The sequence below is a fragment of the Temnothorax nylanderi genome, unplaced genomic scaffold, assembly GCF_030848795.1.
Source record: "Temnothorax nylanderi isolate EJ_2023f unplaced genomic scaffold, tnyl_v1.0 TNYL_tig0122_pilon, whole genome shotgun sequence".
NCBI lineage: Eukaryota > Metazoa > Arthropoda > Insecta > Hymenoptera > Formicidae > Temnothorax > Temnothorax nylanderi.
This window is the reverse complement of record NW_027249184.1, coordinates 363,830-391,773: the sequence shown is the minus strand read 5'-3', so window position 1 is coordinate 391,773 and position 27,944 is coordinate 363,830. Positions and strand designations below refer to the sequence as shown.

At 32.9% G+C, this 27,944-nt stretch overlaps 1 protein-coding gene across 8 annotated transcripts; it reads left to right on the top strand.

Annotated features, from left to right (window-relative positions):
* The first annotated feature begins 162 nt into the window (after nucleotides 1-162).
* On the top strand, nucleotides 163-27,944 carry Scrib (scribble planar cell polarity protein). Of its 8 annotated transcripts, XR_011719113.1 has the most exons (36): nucleotides 163-881; nucleotides 1,374-1,491; nucleotides 5,793-5,871; nucleotides 5,980-6,069; nucleotides 6,183-6,303; nucleotides 6,656-6,948; nucleotides 7,075-7,208; nucleotides 7,333-7,444; nucleotides 7,615-7,781; nucleotides 8,238-8,395; nucleotides 8,484-8,594; nucleotides 8,743-8,970; nucleotides 9,235-9,471; nucleotides 9,730-9,814; nucleotides 10,430-10,594; nucleotides 10,741-10,916; nucleotides 11,040-11,177; nucleotides 11,276-11,428; nucleotides 11,513-11,593; nucleotides 11,692-12,513; nucleotides 13,662-13,769; nucleotides 13,898-14,077; nucleotides 14,623-14,652; nucleotides 15,218-15,376; nucleotides 15,464-15,835; nucleotides 16,135-16,293; nucleotides 20,495-20,932; nucleotides 21,278-21,389; nucleotides 21,555-21,611; nucleotides 21,739-21,853; nucleotides 22,207-22,312; nucleotides 22,540-22,653; nucleotides 22,763-22,891; nucleotides 23,128-23,328; nucleotides 23,851-23,946; nucleotides 24,464-24,600. XR_011719113.1 is itself a non-coding variant. In XM_071713287.1 (35 exons), exons 1-35 carry the CDS (start codon nucleotides 720-722, stop codon nucleotides 24,743-24,745), a joined length of 5,919 nt encoding a protein of 1,972 aa, XP_071569388.1. In that variant the 5' UTR covers nucleotides 163-719; the 3' UTR covers nucleotides 24,746-27,944. The 8 variants fall into 8 exon arrangements, 7 of the variants coding, with proteins under 7 accessions (XP_071569388.1, XP_071569385.1, XP_071569389.1 ...); XM_071713287.1 differs by lacking the exon at nucleotides 23,851-23,946 and having other exon boundaries at nucleotides 11,692-12,240; nucleotides 24,464-27,944; XM_071713284.1 differs by lacking the exon at nucleotides 23,851-23,946 and having other exon boundaries at nucleotides 24,464-27,944.

The following is a 27,944-nucleotide window of genomic DNA, read 5'->3' as shown; positions in this document are numbered from 1 at the left end:
CCGACGCGATGTGAATTCTCCATTATGGCCAGTCTGGCCAATCTCCCAAAGCCCTAAGCGCGTGGTGGTCAGTGGTGCCGGTGGTGCGTGGTTCGTGGTTCGTTTAGTTTAGCGAAAGCCAGGCGAGCTGGCGCGACGATCGGAAGAATCGGGAAGTGAAGGCGGTGTAGGCAGGTGTAGGTACATACATACATACATACATGCATACGTACGTGTTGCACACGCCCGTAGTCGTAGTTCATTCGCGTGGTTTTGAAGCAACTGGGAGCTGGGAGCTTGTGGGAGAGCTGGGAGTGCTGGGAGCGACGCGAACAACGTGATCGGTGCCATCGGTGCCATCGGTGGTTCGTCGATGGTGTCGTGATGACGTCAGATCTCCAAGTATAGGTCCCGAGTCCCGAGAAGTGAGAACGCCGAGTGAGTAGTGACGAGTTTAAAGCCGAGAGCCGAGAGCCGAGTGGTCGACACTGTCGACAGTGGCAGAGTGCAGCAGAGTGGTCGAGTAGGGCGTGAAATCGTGCGTTCTGCCGTTCTGCCGTCCTGCCGTCCTGCCGTCCTCTCGCACGCGACGTCGTTCGGTCGTGGTCGGTCGTCGGATGGAAGTATGTGCGAATAAGAGCGCGCGCGCGCGAGACCGTTTTATCCACGGGATAATTATGTTCGGTGCTGTTTTAACGTGATCAACAGCATCAACAGAGTGAATAGTCGAATAGTGTACCATGTTCCGCTGCATTCCGATTTTTAAAGGGTGTAACAGGCAGGTGGAATACGTTGACAAGCGTCATTGCTCTCTGCCGTGCGTCCCCGACGATATCCTGCGATACTCGAGGAGCTTGGAGGAGCTTCTGCTAGACGCGAATCATATCCGTGATCTGCCAAAAGTAAGCGTCATAATGTGCCGTACACGTACAACTTTAATCTTTAGTCTTCTAACTTTTAACTCTCAACTCTCCTACTCTTATCGCCCATCTCTCACACGAGGGGACACGACACGCGTATACCCTCCATTTCCACGTATTTCTTTCTTACGCTTGTTACCGTTGTATTTGTCACGTCCTAACGTCCTAGTTCCTAGTCTAGTCTCGTCGGCGTTGCCGGTGTATCCGTGGGATACGACGAGGATCATTCCGAAGGCGACTCGATGAAATCTGGATGAAAAACGCGTTCTACTCATGCATGTCTGTTACTTTTATTTCCTCTCTCCGTTTTCGCTTTACGCGAAATATCCAATTACCTAGGACGGCTAGGACCTAGACGATTGAAAATCGAGAATACCCGCCCTTCCCCCCCCCCCCTCTCTCTCTCTCTCTCTCTCTCTCTCTCTCTCTCTCTCTCTCTCTCTCTCTCGACTAATGTATTTCTCACCGTTTCAGAATTTCTTCCGACTCCAGAGGCTACGAAAACTTGGCCTGAGCGACAATGAGATACATCGTTTGCCACCAGACATCCAGAATTTTGAAAATCTCGTCGAGTTGGACGTGTCCAGGAATGGTGAGAAACGTATTCGATATGGATTTTAAACTGTGACAAAGAGATTTTGAGAGGGCGTGCTGCTTTATTTGCGCGCGCGATAATTGCAACCGAGCCGTCAACGCTGTCAACGCCGTCAACGCCGCGGCCGTCTAGGAATTCAAGCAATTAATCGTAATTAATGTTATTAAAAGAGCTTCGTTAACGATGTCTCACGCCTGATATGTCGTTGTCGTTCTTATTGTCGTATTGCATCCTACTTTTTCGGTGTTTCCTTTTCGACGTTTGCCGGTCCGGTCGACGCGCGACTGTTCTAGAGAAGAAGGCGTGTAAGGTGTAAAGGAGCGATTTGGCGATAGAGCGACTTAGCGGTAAGAAGGATCGAGATTCGAGTTGAACGCGTAACTAGCGTAGCTATCGCTATCGTTGCGTTGACTCAATCTACAAAGTTAGAAGGCAAAGTTACTGGAGGAGTATCTCGCATTGTACTTATAATATTCGACGCGGCAACCGTTGTGGCTACGCGTTAATGAAAGTAATGAAACTCGTGTAACGGTGTATTTTCTTTCGCTTCCTCTCATCGTATCCTCCACCGTAGCGCGTCAAGCGCGTCCGCGTCCGCGTCCGCGTCCGCTACCGACGCCACAACGTCCTGGCCGGTTTGGGCCTGAACCTGAACGGCCAGCGGCCACAAGCCCACAAGCCACAATCACAATCCGCCACATCGCGTTAACGCCGAACCGGCCGAACTGAGCCGAGCGGAGCCGACTCAGCCGACTAGCCGAGTCGCCCCGCCTGTCACTGGCGCCTATCGTCGTGAATATTTCTGTTTTTCAAACGTATTTCAATTTATTTCACATTTTTCTCTTCTCGTTCTACCTGTTGGCGTTGCGTCGAGTCGTGTCTTCTCTCTCTCTCTCGTTTACGAATTATATATTTGAAATTCGGCGAGTTGATATTTTTGGGTCTCGCCAGGTAGAAATACCAACTCGATTATGCGTGCGCGCGTACAGGTAGAAGTAGAAGTAGAAGGAATGACGGTGCGGTGGCGAGGAGAAGAGGGAATGACGTTCCGATTACGATAAGAGAAAATAGGATCTGGTAATTTTATTTTAGAGACCAATAGACCATATACGGTATCCGTATCTTTTACACCGGTAAGCCGGATAAACTGCATTTTTGCACGGCGCGACTCGGTGACGTTGGTCACACGTACTGGTCACTAAAATTTATTTCGATCGACTACATCGACTATATGATAAAATATACAATATGAATATAGATATACGTCTTCCGATTTTGTACCGCGTATTGATATTTATTGAAAAAACATAGAATTTTTTGGCGTATTTGTAACAAATATGTCAGAGTATATTATAGTCTGTATCGAGACTATCGAGACTATCGAGCTACGCCGCAAAGATGGAAAATTGCGAGTTGGAAATTAGAATTCGACCAACCGGGTGAACCGGGTAATTTTGATTTTAGTCCGATTTGTCAAATGGTTGGTTGATTGGTCGAATTCTAATCCGTCCTTGATTGATCCTCGATTGATCCTTATTTCCTTAATTTCCAATGCATAGTCTCGTCTCTCGTACGGACTTGACGGATATCTCTCGGCGAACTCTAAAGAAAGATTTTTAATTTTTATATTATATTATAGTGCTGCCGATGGGCGATGATTGGTTGAGGTTGAGACTGTTGAGAGAGAAGCACGCCGCGGCGGCAGTCGCAGTTTATCGACATTCGACAGCAACGGCGGCATCGCCGGCATCGGCTACACGGTCGACCGGGTTGACCGTGCAGTTGTTGCATGTTTTACTTTACGTTGCTTCAGTATTTTCTGTATGACTATACGATATATGATATACCAAATATATCTACATATAATGGCACTTACTTTTACCTTTTATCAAAATCGTCAAAAGATAACGTAATTCCCACGTGATTGCAAAAAAATATCTAGTTGGCGAAAATTTTACGCAAATGTAACAGACTCTTTTCGTCTAAGCCTCTAATTGTAAGATCTACCGATCTCAAAATTGGAATTGAATAAATTTTCAGCGTGCGAAACGGAGTCTGATCGCGAATCGCGAGCAGTTCCGAACTCGACTAAAAAAGAATTATTTTGACATTTATCATCACTTATTCCAGCGTATGTATGTACAAACATTTTTTATATTAGCGTTATCGTTTACAATTGAAATGACTAGCGACACGCCGCGCCGCGCCGTTCTCTAGTCAACACAAGTCAACACGAGATAGACGGAGGCCGCGTGTACGCGTATGTGCACGCATAGCATTGCTATCTGCGTAAGTGTAGGCGATTTACGATCAATTATGCATTGAGAAAGATGTTACGTATTTAGTTCCGTTTGCAACAATATCCGCACATTCGTTGGCACTGACTCATCTGGAATCCGCACGCTGTAACATCAGTAAAATGAGCGCGCGATGAATAGCCGCGATCCGCGATGGATCTATCACGCGACGCAGCACGCAGCACGCAGCACGCAGGACAGAACACAGAACACAAAACACAAAACTCCGTCGCTTGCTTGAATGCGTAAAGGGTGAAAATTGCGCAATCATAACAGGTTTCGGATCGAGAAGGCGAGCTACGAGCTACGAGCTACGAGCTACCGCGCTCGCTCGAGATGGCCATTGACTGCTCTTATAGATCTATGCCTGCTAGCTGCTAGCTGCGAGCTCGCCGTGCGCTTTCCAAACGCTCTAGTCTTCCTTCGTCTCTCGTGCATATACATTTGTACATTTGTATTCAAAACTTTGTTATCGAGCCGATCCGATATAATTTGATCCTGCAAGGCTCAAGGTTGTTCCCGTTTGAAAAGATATCTTTGTTGGTAGTTTTGATTTGAATTTTCAGAATTCCACACGCATATTTAGGCCTCGTTTTGTACTCATTTTACGATCGAACGGAAATTACTCGCCGATTGTTCTTAGGAATCGAATTAGAGATGGAATGGAACTCGTAAATACAGTTCCAGTTTTAACAGTCGAATCGAAATGGAAATAGAACGAATAGCGACTAGCGAGATTTCTTCTTGTCCTCTCTCGTCCTTTTACGTAGACTCTCTTAGCTCGCGACGTGCAAACACTGCAAACACTGCAAACACGACGTGCAACAGAGTAACGATCTCCCGTCACCTCTCTGAGGTAAATTACAAAGGCCGAGGGTGGACGTTTCGAGCTATTTATAATGTTTATTGCCGTTGCATCAAAAGGGTGCTTGCCGCTGACTAGCCACGATGCAGTAGCATATGAAAATCGACGTCACTTGTATAAAAAAGGGAAAAAAGGGGGTAATACGTCCTAGACGGACCCTGGTCTAGGGAGACCCTGGATCCTGGACTGTCGCATCTCGCATCTCCATTCATCCATATAGCTATAGAATCAGGCCTTTTCTACACAAGTTCTTTATTTATAGTGTAAATTCACCGCGGGTCGACACTCGGCTTGGCAACTTTTTCAATTTCAATATCAAATCTATTTCGATAATAAAATGTCAAAGAAAATTCAGGCTTGTCCCCTGATAATTAGAGCGTTCATATATTTCTTAACTATCCATTTTATAATTAGATTTATTTTAACAACGTCTAATTTAACGAATAAGAGTTTATCCATGAGGTATCGTGCGCGAAAAACTCATGTTCAAAATCATTTATTTAATAATTATATATTTCTAATAATATTTATAAGCTTTCTTAGTCTAATTTTATGAAACGTTCTTTGTCTCAAGTTTTTGTCGAAACGTTTTACAGTATAATGACTTTGCGTGATGTTTTAAGTCGACGACTGAAAGAAGTTGTCACGGCGCGGACGTATTTTTTTTCCTTTCTTTTTTCGTAGCGGAATCACGCTTTGTTGTAATTTCCTCTCGTCAGTAATGTCAGTATCGCGGTGCGTTTGACTCTCGCGATATGACGGAGCCACTCTGGATGTGAAGCGAAACACGCGGCGGCGCGGCGGAGCAACGAGTCGAGTCGTTATTTATTTTTCTCATTTTTACGAAATGTTGAGTATGGCTGAAATTAAGAAAGTATGTAAAGAGAGCTGAGAGAATACTTTCTTTAGTGAAAATTAAATTCTATGAAAATTATTAATAATTCTGTGGAAATATAATTCTTAACAGGCTATCACTCTCTTGAATAAATAATTAAAATAAGCGACATTGCGTTTCAATATATTTAAATAATCTTGCTCGTTTATTGCACGCGCGACGGCAATATTGCGTGCCTAAGAAAGAGAATTAAATCATTGTGACTGAGATTTATCTTACTTTATACTTTATAATATTGTAGATATACCGGACATTCCTGAAAATATCAAGAATTTGCAAGCGCTACAGGTGGCAGACTTCAGCAGTAATCCTATTCCAAGGTTATTCAATTATTCTTATCTTTCTTCTACTTTTCTTCTGCCTTTTTTTAGATAGGATTTCTCAATTCAATCAAAGCAATATAAATTTTTATTGATCGTTCCTTTCAGACTTCCAGCAGGATTTGTACAGCTAAGAAATTTAACTATACTTGGACTTAATGACATGTCTCTTACAAACTTGCCACCTGATTTTGGAAGGTAATATCAAAGTAAACCCCTCAAAAAAGCTACAATAATCTATATATCAGGTATTGCTATATAATTTTATTTATTGTTTTATAAATTATTGAAAATGTATATTTCTTTTGTAGCTTGGAGGCACTACAATCACTGGAATTAAGAGAAAATTTGCTCAAATCCTTGCCTGAAACGCTCTCCCAGCTTTTAAAACTCGAACGGTTGGATCTCGGTGACAATGAGATCGAGGAATTGGTAAGTTTTGCGTTTTTTTTTATCGTGATTTTTAATAACGCAAGTGAATGAAAACGCTCATATCTTTCGAAGGAAATGTTTTTTTTGTTATATATATATATATATATATTTATTTTTTTTTACTGCTCTAATAATGGATTCTTAGCATAGATATCTTACGGATAAAAATATTATCCGCGTAAGATCGATAAACTTCAAATTTTTTTCTATTTAAATTATTCAATTGCTTTTTCAGTGATTTAACAGTTTTACATCGATTGATTAAACTAACTTTAGTTATAAATTTTAGTCAAACTAATTAAAAGAAAGAATGAGAAGAAATAATCATTTTCATTATACATTCCCTTTCTAGCCTGCGCATATAGGAAAATTACCAGCGCTACAAGAACTATGGCTTGATCACAATCAATTGCAACACTTGCCACCCGAAATTGGTGAATTGAAAACATTGGCGTGTTTAGATGTTTCGGAAAATCGTCTAGAGGATCTTCCTGATGAGATTGGCGGTTTGGAATCATTAACAGACTTACATTTATCACAGAATGTTATTGAAAAGTTACCTGATGGACTCGGCGAATTGAAAAAGTTAACTATTCTTAAAATAGATCAAAATAGACTTTCTACCTTAAATCCAAATATAGGAAGGTAACCGTATAAAATCTAAATTTATATACATTAACTTAACCTTAATCTTAAATCTAACATAATCTTAAAAGTAAAGATAAGATATTAGTTGGAGATAAAAGTTTGCCTATGTTTTGTATGTTTTAGGTGCGAGAATTTGCAAGAGTTAATTCTTACAGAGAATTTTCTTTTAGAGCTACCATTGTCTATAGGCAAACTTTACAATTTAAATAATTTGAATGTTGATAGAAATAGCCTGCAATCTTTGCCGATAGAAATTGGTAAGATGGTAAAATATATGATGTACATTTTATTGTGCAATATTGAATGTATAAAAGTAAATTTTAAATTATAAGAGAACAAAATTTAAATAATCCGATTTAATATTTATTTTTTATTTTTTAGGAAATCTGAAAAAGTTGGGTGTGTTATCTTTAAGAGATAACAAATTACAATATCTTCCGGTTGAGGTGGGACAGTGTACTACTCTTCATGTTCTAGATGTATCTGGCAACAGGTATATAATTTTTGTAGTTTGGTTCTCGCACCCACATTATTGTTAATATTATTATTATTATCAAAGATATAAATATAAAAGAAGAGCGAGATATATAAAAATGTTACATTTGGATAAGGTATACGCTTTTTTAAATTTGTTTTATTAATATATTAAACTTTGCTATACAGGTTACATTATTTACCATATTCTTTAATCAACTTGAATCTGAAAGCGGTATGGTTAAGCGAAAATCAAGCGCAACCAATGTTAACGTTCCAAACAGATGTTGATGAGGAAACGGGACAAGAAGTATTAACGTGTTTTCTTTTGCCACAATTGGAATTTCATCCTGATGGTTAGTAATTAAATTGATCATTCTACTTCGTTGATTTCTCATCTGGAGATTATTCTGTAAATTATCTTAAAATATTTGTCTAGTGATATTTTAATCTTGTATAACATAATGATAGATTTATTTGAAAAAATGTTACAAAGTTTATTCAGATGTACGCAGTATGCGCTAAAGGGCATACACTGACTTGCATGAGACACAGTGCAAAATAAATAATTAAATATTTTTATTTTTTATTTTATTTCTTTTTTTTTTCAAAATTTTATTCGGAAATGTAGTATGTAAATTCTGTAACTCGGGTGTATATAATTGTAAAAGTGAAAATCTTTAAGTCAAAGTCTAAAGTTAAATGGAAGAGATGGCCATCCTTATGTAGTGATTGATGAGAACTTATGTAATTATTTATTTTGGTTTTTACACATTTACCAGTATACAATATAAGCAGATTTTATTCTTTAGATTCAGGTAGATTGGGAATGCTAGTTGGTATGAGAAATGTTCAAGGCTGTGAAATGCGTGAGCTGACAAGTAGCGACGATGAAGGTTGGCAAGAGAGAGAAGCATCAAGAACGCATTCTGTGAAATTCACTGACGAGCCACCAGAAGCCGATAAAGAGGTGGGTTTATTGATTTACAAATTTTTTATAAGTTAGTTTGTATTATTTTTTGTTTTATCTTTTCTTTTTTATTTATCTTAACAAATAGATTCCATTTATACGTCAAAACACACCACATCCAAAAGAATTAAAAGCTAAAGCGCATAAGTTATTTAGCAAAGGAAAAAGTGAAAGTCGATCGGAATCTACGGATGAACAAGTAAGTCTTACGATTAATTTATTCTTTTTCTAGTATATTTTAATTTGTCGAATAAACTTTAACTGTACGTTCTTAACTTTTTATAACATTCTTAATGGACTTTATTTCGCATTATCTTGTAAAATAATCTTGTTCAAACTTTTTTCAGGATGTTTCTCAAACATTTGGATTAGATAAAACAGAATCAGAACCACCAGTCAATCCAGTGGACATGCCGCAATGTGTTTCTGAGCAGGAAGAATATGTAGAATGCAATATTACACAAGATGATCATAAAATGCAAGCACTTGACATCGAAGCTGATGTCGGCACAGATATTCAACTTAATAAGGAAGCAAATAATCTTCCCATTCAATCTTCCACGGAATTTTACACAGTAAGTAACTTGTGGAAAAATCTGCTTGTTCTAATAAATACACGAGATATTATCTTTTATCCACTGTATTAATTTTTAACATGTAAAGAGTGCTTATTGATTAAACAAAATGTCTGTATAAAAATGTTTATATGCATTATAATGTACATATTAATTATAATTTACTCTTGTATTCTCGTATATTTATCTATATAAAAATATATAGAAATTATACATATAAAGTCTTTTCATTTCTTACTAAATTAAGAGTGCTTATTTTCGCAGAATGCAAGAACTGAAAATTCTGTACCAGAATCAAAAGAAAGAGATGATGAAGAATCGGAAAATGAAGATGTGCAAAGACACGTTGAATTTAGTATTGTAGAAGACGCAAATAACGAAGATGTTTGTGATTCAAATAAACCGAATAAACTTCAACGTAGAGACACTCCACATCATCTGAAAAATAAACGCATTCATACCGCAATTGATAAAGAAAAAGTTGCTTCCATTATTGCGCAGGTTGATATTTTATATATTATTTAATAAATGAATTTTACTTTTATTTGTAATAATTATAAAAATATTTAATGTACTAACAATTAACTCTCTGTTAAAGAAATATATAATGCTTACATCATATTTGACAACGCGCGCGCGCGTGTGCGTATGCGTGTACGTGTACGCGCGTTTGCGCGCGTGTATGCATATATAAATATTATATTTGTATTATATACAAGTATAATCGATAACATTTAACATTTATTTATACTTTTATAGGCACTTACAAAAAAAGTTGATGAGACTTCTACATCTTTACCATCACAAGTAGAATCTATGGAAACATTCGACACGCATAGTCAAGGTAAATTTAAAAATTAAGTTGAAATAGAATTATAGTTCCATTATAGTTTAACAATTTGCATATTGCATTTATTTATAAAATAATTTAAACTATTTTATTAAACATTTGTTTGTTCAGTTTTATTAGAATTATGGCTATTAATTTACGCTAATAGATTTGCTTTTTTGTGAGACATTTCTTATCATAATATATATGTATATTCATTTTTATTATAAAATGATGATAGAAGATTTTAAAGATTTTCTTAGTATATGAATCATTTTGATTTTATCGCATAGTAGAGGAGGGAACATGATAAGATATATCTCTTACCCTACCTATATGGTCTTATCTCTAATTCAGTTATCAATGTGTCTCTGAATAGTACGCGTTAGGAAGTTGATAAATTATAACAGTGTACTTGTCATATATATGTGTGATATTTTTTATATAAATAAAGTTATTTTATATGAAAGATAAATCACTTAAAGTAAGATGCCTAGAAGATATAAATGTTTTATTAGAAATAAAAGGATTAGAAAAGGTAAAAATAAATATTGACAAGCATACGTACAGCAAGGTAATATATTTATTAAATGGCATCAACAATGGTTAATTAAAGACTTGTTATTGTAGATGCAACTTCTGATATTGAACCAGCATTGGAAATACGGGAAGAGCAATATGAAATTCATATAGAAAGAACGACAGGTGGACTAGGTTTATCAATAGCTGGTGGTATTGGGTCGACACCTTTTAAAGGCGATGACGAAGGGATTTTTATTTCAAGAGTTACTGAAGGTAAACATTTATTTACAAGTAAATAATTTTTGAATTTATCGCATTGATGCACGTTACATATGAATGTTTCTTTTTTATGGTTATGAAATATTCGCTTATTATATGTTATTATGTTTTATGATAATTTATTCCATACATTTATTCAGGTGGACCCGCAGACTTGGCTGGTTTGAGGATAGGAGATAAAGTAATATCTGTAAATGGAGTGTCAGTAGTAAATGTAGACCATTATGATGCTGTGGAAGTATTGAAAGCGTGTGGACGTGTACTTGTGTTGGTTGTCATAAGGGAAGTTACAAGGATTATTCCGCCATATGAACAGGTATAAAATAGTTGTTTTATTATTTTTCATTTCAGTAGGTAATATCACATTAATTTAGTTGCCAGATTATAAGTTTTATTTCAAATAAGCAAGATTAATATTAATTTTTGTCTATTATTTCAGGCACCAATGAGAAAAGATTCCGTATGCTCTAGCTTAAGTACAAGTAGAGCACCAAGTGCAACATCTTACGTTTCATCTACAGCATTGTCACATACTTTAGAGAATGGCGACACATCTATGTCTCATGAAATTGGAAAGGTAACGTATTTGTGTTTTTAAGCATTTTTAAATGTCATACCTTTTTTTATAATAAGCTACATTAACGATGTGAATTTGATATACATTATACGTCACAGACGAAAAAGATTCCTGAGCCTATAATGGCTGTAAAAGACAATGAACCTATGGTATCCGTTCTCTTTCACACAACGTTAATACGAGACCAAAATGGGCTTGGATTTAGTATTGCCGGTGGAGAAGGTTCGCCACCGTTTAAGGATAATAGCGATGTAAATACTTGTACAATAAAATTTATTTTTTACTATTTTAAGTGCGATTAATTACTATATATTAACTACCGACCATATTTTTAGGCAATTTTTATCTCGAGAATAACAGACGGCGGAGTTGCCCAAAAAGATGGTAAATTATTAATTGGAGACAAAGTAATATCCGTAAGTCTTTCTTCATTAAATCTGTATTAAATTTGTATTAGACGACAAAATTTAATGTATAAATTAAAAATTTTTGTGATTTAATTTGTAATTTGCAGATTAATGGAGTAGATATGAGAGGAGCGAAACACGAACAAGCAGTGGCTTTACTTACAGGCTTAGAAAGATTTGTTCGATTAGTAGTCGAACGGGAAATACCACTTTCTCAAGCTAATCTCACCACCGTTGTAACTCCTTCTGAAAAATCGCCGCGTGTTATAGGCGCACCAAAACCTTACACAGGCCTGTACAATCCTAATAGTTATATGGCAAATAGACCTGGATACGGTGGATATCGTCGCTCCATGGATGCCGACAAAGCATTGACACCGAGTCCCACTTCAAAAACGCCACCTTCTCCACCGGCATTATCCGATACCGTAAAATCCGATGTCAATGAGATGCCTAAAATGAATGGTGTAACTGATTCAGGAAACACTTTGAAGAATGTTTCACCAATATCTCCCAGCCCGACAAGTAATCAAACGTATCCGCAGCCAGCTCCAAGACATAGTGTTTCGCAGACGACACCTACAAATAATGCTGGTTCTGCAGCTATGACTCCTCATGTAGAGCCTAGACCAGCATCTCCGCAGGAAGACATACAGGTACCGAAGCCAATCACCAACGAGGAATTTCAAGCTATGATCCCTGCTCATTTCCTTCGACCTCCAACATCCTCGCCTTCACCAGACTCCCATCAAGGCCCCATTGTGACAGTGACGATAAAGCAGCCCGATACTTTGCCTGGAGATGTTAGTTTTCCTCCAGCTCCTACCACACTCGGTAAAGTTACTGAGATCATCACAAAGAGTACACTCACCGAGACCGTCGTAACTAGAGTGACTGACAACCAGTTGATGCAACCACTTATTATCGAGGTATGTGCCTGTTAGTTAGAGAAGCATCAAATAGCACATGTATTGCCAATGTAGTCTTACTTTTATAGAAGCTCCATTATATTTCATTGTTTTCATTTTTTATCTCGTTTCTTTATGTTCTGTCGTGCACATTTACCGTTTCATCAAAATTTCGCTTAATTTTATTATATACATAACGGAATTAGATACGTAGTTTGGGCACATTTTTATTCTAAAAGCTTTTATTTGTATTTTTACTTTTTACATATTCAATGATCATTAATTATCTTTATTTATTTGTCAAATAATATTTTAATTTTTTACATAAAGCTTATTCCCTGACTGGCTGCGACCTGAAACTTAATCAAATTTGCTCAAAACGACAATCAATTCCAAATTAATGAAAAACATATTCTTAAATTCTCTTGAATTCTTATTTTAACATTCCGAATTTATTTTATTTCAAATATAGACAGCACAAAAAAGTATAACTAAAAGAATTGATTTCATCTTCATTCTTTTTATACATTATCATTTTTTCCTATGATTTTCTCCCTAGCTTTTTCTTTTGCATAATTAAAGACGTAATTGAGATATATTTAAGCAAATATTTAGGCAAAGTTGCAATCTAAAAAAAAATAATTATACATAGAAATATTATCGTAAAAAATGAAAATTGTACTGTAGACAATGAAGACTACACTATAGTTATTTTATGCATGTTTGAACATTTGTATCTTTTTAACTGATTTCTTTATATGCGTATATGTGGACTTTTGCTCAATTATATTTCTCTCTTATGTCTATTTTCCTATATTTTTGTAAAATTATCTAAAAGAATATATTAATGGGATGACCTTAGAATCAATTTTGATAACTATCGATGGACTATGATAATCACAGTCTGTTTATCTTCTGACATGGGAATAGGTAAGTAGTGTAAAGATTTGTTTCGTCCCATACCATTCTTAACAAGATAGAGTAAGTGGAGAAGTATCGTTGTCACTGTTTTATTTTAGTAAAAAGTCTATAAAAATCCATAGCTTGTTCTATCCTTCACATACTAAATATTATACACTCTAAACTTTTGTTCTGGTTAAAATCTTTGGCACTTTATAAAATTAAAACCTTTATTTGAATGTGCAACTGATTTAGTAATTATTGTCTAGGATGTTGTCCTTGTGAAAGAAGGTTCCTTAGGCTTCAGTATCATAGGGGGGACCGATCACTCGTGTACACCATTCGGTGCAAAGGAACCGGGAATTTTTATATCTCACGTAAGTGAGTCTAGTACTCTAGTTTTATTTATTTTACTTTACAGTGGAATATCTATTACTTTTTATATACTTGTATACATATGTAGGTATTTATTTTTATATAACTGTACTATATGTCTATATGCCAGGTTGTTCCTGGTGGCATAGCAGCCAAATCCGGTAAACTGAGAATGGGTGACAGAATATTGAAGGTGAATGGTACAGATGTGACAAAGGCTACGCATCAAGAAGCGGTAATGGAACTTTTAAGACCAGGCGATCAGATCGTGCTTACCATTCAACATGATCCACTTCCAGAAAGTTACCAGGTAAATAATACACTTACATTTTCAACGTGACATTGCTTTTAAACAGCTGTTAGTGATGCTTATAGAGCTGTAAGTCTACAAATTAAATATAACTTTATGTGTGTGCAGTTATATATTACAAAATAACACATATTCTTTTTGTCACTTGACAAACATATTTTATGTTTATATTATATATACGATGATTTGTATTTCTTTAAAAAAAGTATACGTAGTATTACTAGCATCTTTGAAATATTTATTCAGTATGCAACACAATTAGTACCAAAGACTTCTTAGTATTTTTAAATTATTATTCTCAATTTTTTATAAACACGTGCACATTTGAGAAATTATTCCTTAGAGAAAAGGCCACTTTAACTTTTATGCTTACAATTAGAATTATAGGCATTTTATTAAATAAATAATTTTTCAAAAAATTTTTTTTTCTCATTTTACTAACGTTTTCAAGGAATGCTTGTTGTGAACACAATAGCACTCGGTGCTTTAGCGTGTGATCATTTCCTTACCTAATGCAGTTTTTTTTTTATAATTTGCCCCACAAGCTGGTCGAAATAGAGTACATTCCTGTGACAGTAAGTACTCGATGCATTTGACATGAGCGTAATTTTTGTTCTCATTTATGCTTATCCCTACACCAAGGCTGCACATTTCACTTTTATATTATAATGAATGAATGAACTCGCTTTTGCTTATGCCGTGCAATTTCACATACGTACAAGAGATTTTCACTTTATATTCAAATGCTTTTTATGCTTCACCGTGCTTTCATGCCACTAGTATTAAATGCTAAATAAAAATAATATGACTTTTACTCTACAGAAATTTAATCGTACTTGACCTGTTTCTGCAGTTTTTCAAATATTAATATTGAATTCCTCTAAAACTCGCTCGTTTAAAGAATACTGTTAAAATATGCAAATAAATTTCATTACTGAAATTAAATAATTTATTATACATACAATAGTATATCTTGAAATGAAAGACGACTATTTATAGTTAAATAACAATAAATATTATAGTTTTGTGTGTGCGTAATATTTTTTATTTTTATATTTCTATGCGATAGTCTAAGAATTCTAAAACCAAAAAAAATAGTAAACTATTTTATATAAAGAGAATTGATGTAACTTGTTTTAGGAATTAGTAATAACAAAGGAAGCAGGTGAGAAGCTTGGTATGCACATTAAAGGAGGACGAAGAGGGCAGAAAGGCAATCCTTTGGATCATACCGATGAGGGCGTTTTTATATCGAAGATTAATTCGGGCGGTGCAGCTAAGAGGGACGGACGATTGAGGGTAAGTATATATTTATAATATTTGCATATTATATCTTCTTATTTTAACATATTTAATTTATGCTTAAGTTTATATATTTTATAATAGGTTGGAATGAGGTTACTGGAAGTCAATGGCACATCATTATTAGGTGCAACTCATCAAGAAGCAGTCAACATTCTTCGCTGCTCAGGGAATACTATTACGTTGGTTGTGTGTAAAGGATACGATAAAAGTGACGTTGAATCAATATTAACATTATCTGATAATAAAGGAGTTAAAGGGTCTCACGAAACTAGAGATCCAACTACGGATGATACTAAATCTCTGTCACAAAGTGTATCCAGTTTAGACCGAGATGATGAGGAAGCTGCGATTCTTAGACAAGAACAAGAGATGAAAGCGGAACTTGTTGCCTGGGAACAAGAAGAACGAGAACGTGCGCTTGTAGAGCAAAGAGAAAAATCCACGCCTGAAAAAGTAAGACTTATTTATTTTATTTGTACACGATAAGTTTCAGCAATTTGTGAATTCTTATGCTTTTTTAATACAAAATTTCGAAATTTTTTATTTGCTACGATCTAAATTCAAAAGTGTATAGCGACTACTGCACAGAAAGCTATTATTTTTTTTAAATTTTTGCAAAAGATACAATTATTTTATAAAATGAATGTAATTTACAAAGACTTGTACCAGTGTATTTTCAGAAATTCTAAATTGGTCATATGTGATAATTTAATTTGTTTTATTTATACTTCCTGATTCTGGCTTTGATATAGGTAATGGACGTTGTACGTGCGGCAGAATCATTAGTAAGCAAATCAAATAGTCCTGTTGATATGGTTGTACCACCAAAATCACCCGGGGGCACTAAAGATCTCAAAACTACCACGATTGTTATGAGTAAACATACACTAGCACCTCAAAATCCCAATAACGTAAGTATTACATTATATATTTTTTAACAGATTTAACAGTACATGTAGCGTGTCTCTTGTATATACGTGATGTACTAAATGTCCCAAAATCATCTTTTCCTTATAGATTTTTTGTTTAATTTGTGATGTTTACTTGAAAAAGAATTCAACACCACTCCTTTTAGTAGTTTATTTTGCGCATTTCTTATAGTTTTATTTGTTTATTATTTGGTTAAATATTGTAATAAAAACAAATCAAATATTTTTGTCTTACTCATAATTCTATCCTACATATAAATAAATAACGTATCTACAATATAGTGACTTTTTTATGATGTATTGCATGGGATAATTTTATTTCTAATAGCTTTATATCTAATAGTCAACAATTAATAAATCTTATTTTATCGTTGACATTGCTTTTCTTTTGTATGTTCTGCATGGCTTTCTGCACGAAAATAATGTATATTTTGTGTCCTTTTCTGTTTATTCACTTTTTTACTGCTAATCTACAAAATAAAATACGTATAAATCTAAATTTATTTATTAAGTGCAAATTTTTAAACATAGGAAAGAGATAGAGAGGTATAAATTAATGGACAGAATTTATAATATTGTTATAAAACATTTAATTTGCCAGAGAGATTTGAACTAGACTTGATAGCTAAATTAATTGTCAGCTCATTATTTTATATGAGACATCCTAATACTATTAAATTTAATTCTGACAATACTATGTAACTGCACACGAATGTGCATTTCTGCATAAAATGTGAAAATTCAGAGAGAGAGAGAGAAAGGGGGGGGGGGGAATGGAAGAGAAGAAAAAAAATTTATTTATATTTTATTATGTTAAAAGTTATTTAAATGCTTGTTACATTTTTCACAGAATTGAATTGTCAGAATTTTTTCTTGAGAAATTTCTTTATTATTAAGGAACAATTTTATTGTTATGAAACAATAGTAGCTTCAGTTTTAATAAAATAAGAACGTTTAAAATAGAAGATGTTTAAATGTTTTAATTTGAAACGTTTAAATGAACTTATTCTCACACAGGTTTTATCTGAAAATAATTTGTCGACCTAACATAATCTTTTCAAGCCTCTAAATGTTATATACATTTTTTGTATTAACATTTGTTCGCAATAGGAACCGAAACATTTTCATGGAATTTGTAAATCATCATGTAAATATGATCTACTTATCACATAATTTTATTAGGTACTCTTAAATGGCGCATGAAATGTACAGTTGTCTTTAGCATCGCATGATCTCCTGAGCGCCAAAAAGAGAGATATTTCACATGTTTACAGACAGTGGAAGATGATAGTGCTACTTTGGCTGCCCTCTAACAGGAGTGAGTCGTTCATCTTTCTACTCATTTTTCCTGTGTCTGCGTCCATGCCTCTGATTCCGCAGGACTATGCCATAACAAAACATTCTCTAAGAATTTAAGAATTGGCATTAACTCGCGTATAATCATGGTTTATTGCATTTTTATATGTCTACTGTTACACAGCATAGCTATTGTTACTCCATTTGTTATTAATACTGCCATTACAACATTAAGTATTATTGAAAATATGCTGATGATTGGGTTGAATCTATATAATTAATTAATTTTTTGCTTTGATGAAAACAGGATGGGGATTTAAAAAAGAGCGTGACGCGTAAATGTGATCTTATCCGATTACGCGTATATATATGTGTGTGCGTGTGCGTGTGCGTGCGCGTGCGTGTGCGTATGCATATATTATATATATAATTCATTTATTCATAGATATCGAATAACAAAAGAGATATTTCTGTGATAGTTAGACAAATTGTAGTAAAAAATTTCTCATATTTAACGGGATTTTTTTAAAAGTAACATTTGCATATTAATGCATACATTCGTTTGCAGTGAATTTGGTAATGTACGATACATATAAGATATGATTGCTACAGTTAATCTCGATTAATCATTGGGTGATTTTTCCCAGCTATCGAATGAATGACCACTAAAAATAGGCAATTTGTGATACAAGAATTAACTTTTTAATATAACAAAAGTCTACATAAACACAAGCTTTTAGAAATTTTCTAGTCGGATTAATGAAAATCTTTCCATTAATGTAAATATTTCGGTCGTTTAAATAATGAAATTTTATTATGTACTCAACGTTACATATCTACGTATTTACGTTTTCTAATGATAGAGAGCACTGAAAAAAATGATTATGGTTTATTTAACGGTTACTGTTAATTCATAATTACGTATATATATAGTAAGTATTATGACATATTACATTCTTTGTTTTGACTGTAATGTTTCTTTCTTTTACATTAGTCGTTTTTTTCTACTGAACTTTTTATTTAATTGATTTAGATCAAGTTTAGACTTTTAAAAAATAGTTGAAGTTTATACTATCAATTACTATCATTTTTATATCAGACAAGATCGACTGTTTTGAAAAGGTATAATAACGTAAATACGCATGATTAACTATTTAACTCTATAAAACGATGTTATTATTATTCCGTTCTAACTTTCCGTGCAAACCTTGACGAGAGAAAAATATCTTAAATTGTTAAGAGTTATAACCATGTTATGAGCGTGTTTTGAATATTGGCCTTTGTCTCAGTTAGACTTATTAATAACCTTGACAGTATATTAGTACTACAATTAAGTCATATCATTATTGAAATTTGAATCAATGTATCAATATATTTTCTATAAGCATTATATGTTCATATAACTCTAATGGACCAGATGTTTATATATTATTACAAACTATCAGATAAGCTAATATTTACTTAAAGATATCTGAAAGATGTTAATGTTAAAGTTCCAGTTGATCGGCGTAGGAATAAAATTTGGATGTTTTTAAAATAATCTGCCTATGCACAAAAGTTTTCAGAAAGTTATAGTTATCCCTGTTGTAAAATGTACATTAAGATAAAGATACTTTTTTTTCATAAATATATATTTAGATAGGAAGAGAATATACATCTATATATATATATATATATATATATATGTGTGTGTATTTATAATTGGAGGGTATATTATTTTACTGTAAGATAGTTTACTTAAAGAAACCGATTTATACTACGTTGTTTCATATAATATCCTACAGTAGAGGAGACTGTTTATTCTACAAAACAATTTTTGTAGAATCAAATTCTTTTCTGTCTACGTCCTTTTTCTTATAGTCCAACAAATAAATAAAATGAGATTTTTATGGCTTTCGAACAAAAACATACAACTTTTTTGTTCTTTAACAGTAGCTTCAAGAAGATCGAATATAAAGATCGAAGATTGTTTCAAAGCAAAAATTCCCAAATATGCTTATTTGGATTTACTTAAGTATTGCAAAAGTGACGTAGGTGTGAAGCAATAAAAGTAAATATAACATACAAATTTCTACGTTTGAATGGTACAAATATATTTTCAATGTCATAGAAAAATATGTAATTTAAAGGGAAATGGAACACATACACTTTGAATTATTCTACAGTGAACGGTCGCAAGTCGCAGGGTAACACAGTGAGACGAAACTAGCTAGGTGTCCCAAAGTATTCGAGGTACATAACAGTCTCCACTACTACATCGATACGTACGATGAATAGGGTACAAATATAGGATAACTTTATAAAATGAAAGAACGTGTTTAACATACCGATCATATGTTTACAAATTAAATTATGCGCAACGTTGCATGATTTATTGCAATAATAGTACAATTAAAAGATACACTATTGAACGTATAGACAGTCATAAGCAAAAAAGATGATCGGACGAAGAAGTTTGAAATTCTTCTTTAAATCCTATATAGATTTTGTATGACATGTAGCATTTGTGAAATAAATCTGTTTTAAAGTCTAATTATCAAAGGATTTAAGGATATTCATATTTTATGATCTATTATATTAATGTTTCATTTTATTATTTTTAATTTTATCGTTTATCTATCACATAAAAGTAAATAACGATTTTATCGTTAAAGAAATTGAAGAAGCGTTTCATAAACTACAATTTTATAGATTAATAGGGTGGTGTTGGAACATAATCAGTATATATGTATTTTGTGTTATAATATATATTAATTAAATAGCAGTATGTTGTTGGTTGCTTTGCATGTAATTGAGTACTTTAAGATGAACCATTTTATTTTATTTCAGTTTAAGCCATGTTCCACTAACTAAGTAATTAATATAATTTTCCATGTTATTTACCCAGTCAAGAACAAATGAGACATCTGGAACATCAAAGGATTTTTCTTCGTCCAAGTCATCTACGATCCCTGATCTTCCTAAGGCAGCAAATTTTGAACGTTCTACTTCTATGCAAACTTTACCTTCTCGAACGAAAAAAAAATCTTTGCCAAAACGCAGTATTACGTTTGCCGATCTGCCACCGTCTTTAAAAAAAAGTTCTGATTCCATCAATTATCCGTCCCATGTTAAGCCTACATTATCTAAAATTGAACAATCAATTCGGCCATTGCAGGAAACATCTATTTCCCTACCACAAGTTATTTCCCATCAAACACCTGCACGTTTCCAACTTCCCCCAACACCTCTAACTGCTCCCGAATACTGGGAAAACCTTGACATCTCGGCTTCTTTTAGCAAGCGACAGATAGCACGTTCTGTTGATGGAAATTTTCAGGTTGAGGTGGGTTTCAAAAGCATGTCTAACTAATTAACATATTAATATGTATGTATGTATGTGCGCTCGCGCGTGTATGTGCGTGTGTGAAAGTAGAAACATACGAACAAAGTTTTTGCTATGATCTAAAAAATTAATTTTATTAATTAAATCCTGTGAAAGCATTACTATAAATTTCTTTAATCCAAACCAATCTGACCTTGTCTATTTTATTTATAATATGTATTTATAGCATGTAGGATAGATGCAATGCGTGATTTCTTTTATTTGAAATAATTATCGCTTACAACTGTTCTATATAAAAAAAATACGTCAAACGATATTTTACTTGTGTAAATGTTACAAATACAGCAATCTCCAACTTCATCTCCAACACCACCATTGACGAAAATGTCAGTCAGCGATAAAAAGAAGTTATTCGAAAGTGCCATGGAAGAACATTTGAAACCCTCGCCTAAACCAGGTGAGAATATACATATATTGTTTGTGTATATATATTCTTTATGTATTATATACTTTATGCTTATAACATGGCGATTTTAAATAATAATTAAATAAATTAATCGAATAATAATTACATGATTAATAATCAATAATCGTATAATGTATGTATGTGTATATATTACAGATAAAATATTCAGTTTTTTAAGTCAGGACGAAGTAGAAAAAATGCGACAAGAAGAAGGTAAGCTCTTACTTGTAAATATATATGTAGCTCTGTATTATATTATTTAAGTACCAAATTTTCATTTTATATTACGTCATTTATTTTGATGCTTGAAAATAATTATAAAAACCTTATACTTTTGTAGAAAAAAAAATTGCAACTTTAACGCGAGACGAACTCAAATCATGGGCACAACTTGATGAAAACGAAGGTCTCGAAGATTTAGATACAATGGATGATCAGGATAATGGACGACCTAAGTAAGATTCAACATTCACGTTTAAATCATTCCTTATTTCGAAAGAATACTTTTTAAGATTAAATTACATTTGAAGTATATTATTTTATAGTCTAAACGGTTAATACTGTTTATAAATATAAAAAATATGAAAAACTGAATTATATTTCTTAGTAGCAGCAACTCACAATTTGTCTCTGACAATATTTAAATAGATACAACGCATTTACATGTACTCGCTACAAATTTGTGCAACATTTGTAATGCGAACAATCTAAATCTAAATAATACTAATTTTATATGTTACCTTTTTACTTTTTAAAGTTCATGTAGCGTATATATCATTGGTAAAAATGCATGCTCGTTACCTTGCAGTAGCCGACTGAGCTCGCGAACTTCGATCCCTCTTATCCAGAATGTTCCCAGCAGCGTGCGGACAGCAAAAGCAGAACGTCGTTTGAAAGAACGTTTAATACAAGAGGTATTATATTTCAATACTTATTTATTTAATATTTTATTTATTTATTAGATAAACGATAATGTATGATGTAGGATTTTTAATTAAAATTATAAATAAAACTTTAATATATTCAAAGTCGTTTACGCTTGATCTACTAGCACATAATTATATAAATTACCGTAATTGTATCTACTCTAATCGTGCAATGTCATTTTTGAAATTCAAAATTTCTTTTCTTTTAATAATAGGGTCTTATTTCGGACGAAGATGAGGAACACCTTTTAAGCCCTGCGGAACAACGAGCACTTAGAGCGGAAAAACGTGCTGCTTGGCGACAAGCGCGTCTTAAATCTCTCGAACAGGTAAAGCTAAAAGAGATTCTATACATTTATATGTATCGATAAATACATGATGTTATGATAATAGATCCGTCTTAAATAAAATAATACGCTGCGCGTTTTTTTTTTATAGGATGCGCTTCAGGCACAGATGGTAATCAGAAAGATGAGTGAAATAATGGACACTGCTAATAAAGAAGAAGATACGCGTGATGCGACTGATGCGACCGATCCTGCTCCTGATCAAGAGAAAACAGTCGAGGTAAAAATCTAGAAGTCTAGTGTCCTAGGGCAAAGTTAATTATATAATTTAACATGTATAACAAGAATCTTCAAGAGAGACAATTAATCTGCAAGCTTGATTATTTCAAAGTTATGTGTTTAACCCATTTGTTTACTAATCGCTGTCTTGCTCGCCTAAACTAACACACAGCCTTCATGAAGGATAAAATCATGTTATTACAACGGTTCCCGTTTGTCTGTCTTTTACTACCTTAGTTTACTACGTTACGGCCGTCTAGCGCAGATTTTCCTAAGCTCGCTGTGCGCAGTAAAGTGGGTCCTCCTAAAGAGATACGCGAATCCGAGAAAGTAGTGGACGAGAAGGTCACTCGGCGTACCGAGGAATATCTTGACGAGGTGACGGGCGAACGTCGTGTACGAACTGTCGAATACGTCGAGAAGCTCATTGAGCGGCAGGTATTATACTTGTAAAATTTGGCACGAGCGACTTTGGCGTCAAAGTACCACATTTATTACATAAATGAAGGGAATAAAGAGCACAATTATAAATTATCACTGTTGCAACTATCTCTGGAGTGCACCGTATATATTTAATTAAATCCGTTTTTTTTTAAATCTTTTTATTTCATTTACGGGTATAGATGGATTATTCCATGCCAGATCGCACATGTTTTGGGATACTCGCGAGCTTACGATACATTATTAACATATATTGTCTGACAACTGATTGATTAAAAAACTATTGTCGATAATATTATTTAGGTAAACGGTAGGAAATAAATCATTAGATACAATGCTGAAAAGCACCTAAGTGTAAGGCGACATCACCCAAATTCACCGTATTTTATACACGTTTACGCTACAAAAATACATTACGAAAAATATTAGAAGAAAGGTTTTTTTTTCTCTTGTGCTTTCGTGCATTTATATAACATCTGTGTACTGTTTGTTCAATTATTATTGTGTTATTGTTTCAAGATTCCATCGCTTACATCGATGGTACATTACGCACCATCGTGAACTATGAATGTTACTTCTACTGATCTCACTAACAACTTTTTCCTGAACTCATCGGTAATTTGGTTTTTATATATTTTATGTATATGGTTTTAAGCTCATGGCTTTATATCTATATGTAATGTGCGCATGATTTATTTTGTTCATATTTTCTTATGCTTGATGTGCTTTCTATTGCATGTAGAGATGTGGTAGAATTATCCTAAAGAAAGTGTAAAAAATGTCAAGAAACATTTAGGGCAACTACTTAACATATCTTTTCCATTAAAATTGGAATTAAAATCTCATTCTGTGAAGTCTACAAGTACAGAAATGAAGAGCGATGGCTGATGTATGTGCATACGTCTTCACATACGTGTGATGGAAATTGATATGTTATTTGATCTGTATACATATATATATCTTAAATCTTAATATATTTATATATTCTACAGATACCATGAGATTTTTGGATCGTTTCTGTTATAAACTGTAAAAAATTGTAATCGCACTGTTTGCAATATATCCTTTATAAATTCAGAACGTATTGCGCAAAATTAACTACGATTTACAATGTATACATTTTTATAACTAGGTGGAAACCTTGAGGGAGAAGATTATATCATTGGAATTAAGCAATGCGGAAGAAGACGTAGAAAGTATAACTGGCACTGGTGCAAGCGATGCTGAAAGTGAAAGTGAAGATACCACGGGACAAAGTATGGCTGTTAGTACTGTAAAAGAAAAGACAGATTCTCATCCTACGACCGACACTTCTGAAATTGCGAATGAAACTTCTGCTAAAACAAATGAAAATATTACTGTTGCATCTACAAAAAAGAAAAAACGTAAGCGATCAAAGAAAGGTCGTCACTGACAAAATATTTTTATGTGTATTTTAAACGATAGAATAGGTACAAAACATTGATGTTAAATAGACTTAAATCGAAAAACCGACGAAATTTTTTATTCCAATATTTTACTATTACGCAAATTCATTGTGTAATATCGATTTATGTGAATATGCATACATTTATGCTTATTACATAAGCATAGATACATAGATAAATAACACAGACATACATATATACTTATATGCATATTTCAATCGATTCTTTTTAATTTTCAATGCATCAGTACATGTTATTGTCACATAAATGTCCCTATATTTTAATAAGTGTCCTTTTCTTTTTCTCTATATAAATTAGTAATATGAATATAACAAAAATGGCGATCTGGCACTAGATCTAAACGTATTGTTTTCAGTGAACATGTAACAGGTATCTACACAAAGCTTCATAATTGTTTCAGTGAATACGCGGTATATTATCCATTATTTCTGTGTAGATATATATATATATATATATATATATATATATATAACCACCATTTTTATTATATTCTGTATACGTACCATGTATGTTGCGATTTCATAAATCGAACGTGTAACAGAAACTGGTGAATTTGCATATTTTGATATTGAACATCGTGTTATTTCATATATTTCACGTTTACTTGGATTTTTGCTAACTCATCGGGGAATATAAAGTAAATTTAATTTAAGAAAAAGAGAGATTATATAAAAATAAAAAAGTAATTAAGTAATATTTTAGTAACAAAGAACTAACGTACGGAAAATTATAACATTTATGCCATTTGTTATTATTTTTTAGATTTTTTACATATTTTAATTTTATTTTAATATACGGATGTTTTAATTTAATCCGTTTTTATTCTACCTTTTGATTGTGTAACAATTATATACATGTACACGCGATGAAAATATTGAGGCAAAAGACATAATAGATATTACACTGGCGAAGAATTTTCAGACCCTATTGAATTTTTTTATTATATACATGATAAAAGACATGCTCTTCCATTTTTCTATAAAATTCTTCGAAAATTTTTATAATCGTTTCTTTAGAAAGATGCTTTAAAGATGTGATAAAACTATGCAATTATAATGTTACATACATAATTACGACTATGTTTTATAATCGTGTGCAGTATAACATTCTTAAAACGTCCATTGTCATATACTGATTATTTATATTCATTGAAACATGATGAAATGTGTTTTAAAATTGTTATTTCTATAACTGCTTTGCTAATATCATGTAAAGTGCATTATAGGTAATTTAACTGTTGCTGAGACAATGTTTAAATTATAGACTTTAGATTGACCAATGGGCTTATCTTATGTTTGTAGAATATTTTATTTATTTGATTTTAATATATAACTTTTACAAAGATTTTATTTTGATCTGAAATAGATTATTGTAAGAAAAACAAATTTATATTATTTGAGTCAAATAAGAAAATATCAAATTTCAGTTTACTTTATTGCAGATTATTCGTGTTGAGGAGCTACCCAAAAATCAGGGGTAAACGTAGATTATTACAGTTTGATAATTTCAATATGTAATCAGAACAAATTTTGCATCTGCTTCCATACATATGATACATATTTCATACTTTGAATGCATTTTTAGTACATGTACGCGAGACTGTGAAAAATTTAAGACATCACACTTTTTGTGTAATTTATCATTCATAATGTATTCGTAATATTAATATTGTCTTAGATTTAAGAATATTATTTTATACCGAACATTTTTTTACATTATTAATCCAAAAAGTATGCGGTTAAAAAAATATATTTATTTGATAGACAATGTGAATAGACATGGATTTTCCAAGTGTAAATAAGTAAAATTAAATGAAATTGCGATTATCTGCTGTTTAAAGTGCGATTAAAAATGAGGGACCAATGAATAAAATCAAGTAAGCTCGTTCATTATGTAAGAAAGGCACTTGAAAGATACTATATTATCGATAATGTATGAATAATGTAATGGAGAGTTAAAACTCTGCCTACAGAGTATCACACATCAAACTAACAATGGGCATATATAAGCGAGTGGAGAAAAAAACAAAAGTTTTATTTCACTAAACACTGAAATCAATCTATCTAATTGAAATATTTTACCTTTAACTGTCCCAAGCGCGCGCGCGCGCGCACACACACACACACACACACACACACACACACACACACACACACGAACTATTTATTAATATACCATAATTTTAAACATCAATATTTACTTATCAATGTTGTAGAAAATTACATATTATCGATGTTATAGGAATATTATCAAAAGTGCCAACGCGTTAGTACTTTTTCATATAAGAATATATTATGTATCTCATTAAAATATCTATTATCACACAAAATTAATGAAAAATTTCTGTCTCTTGTCTCTCGCTGCCTTCTCAATTTTACTTTGTCAATGTAATGCATCGTTATCGTGTAAATTGTAACAATATAGATCAAATATCTAATAATCTATATATATATATATATGTGTGTTGTGTATATTGCCTTATAAGCAAGATACGATTCTTGCCTATCCCAGTTTTGGATTTAAAAATGCGTCCAACTTTAAACATTAAACATATTTTGGTTTTGAAATGTTGCAAAGTATAAAATTATTTATTACTTATGTATCAACTATGTTTTAATGAAATCATCTTATACTTTTGTTTCTTTATTACTATCTAGATTTGAAAAACTATGGAGGAATGTAAAAAATGCCGAATATATATATATATATATAGAATAGATATAATACGAGATGCACACGATATGAAACATGAAATAGATTAATAGACAAGTCAAAATTGATGAAAAAAAATAATTGTACAGGCGATGAATCGTTTTCTTAGTTTTTTCTTAATTTTCATATAAATCTATCTTTTGAATTCTTTATTATTTATGAAATAGATGAAATATCTTTTTCTCTCATAAACAGCGTTGCAGTTTGAAGACAAAAGGCTCTTTTTGTATTTATATATTAAGTGTTACATTAAGTTTATATTTTATATTCTTTTCCTGTGAGTTTACTATTATGATAAATTGAAAATTTACAAATTTACATTACGGTAAGAAGCAATAATGTATCTTTTAAGATATTTTACCAAGAGTTTAGGATTTTAAAACATAAAATATTTATGTAAAAATAAAAATAATTTGTGCACCTATTTGTAATAAATAGTTGGTATTTTATTCA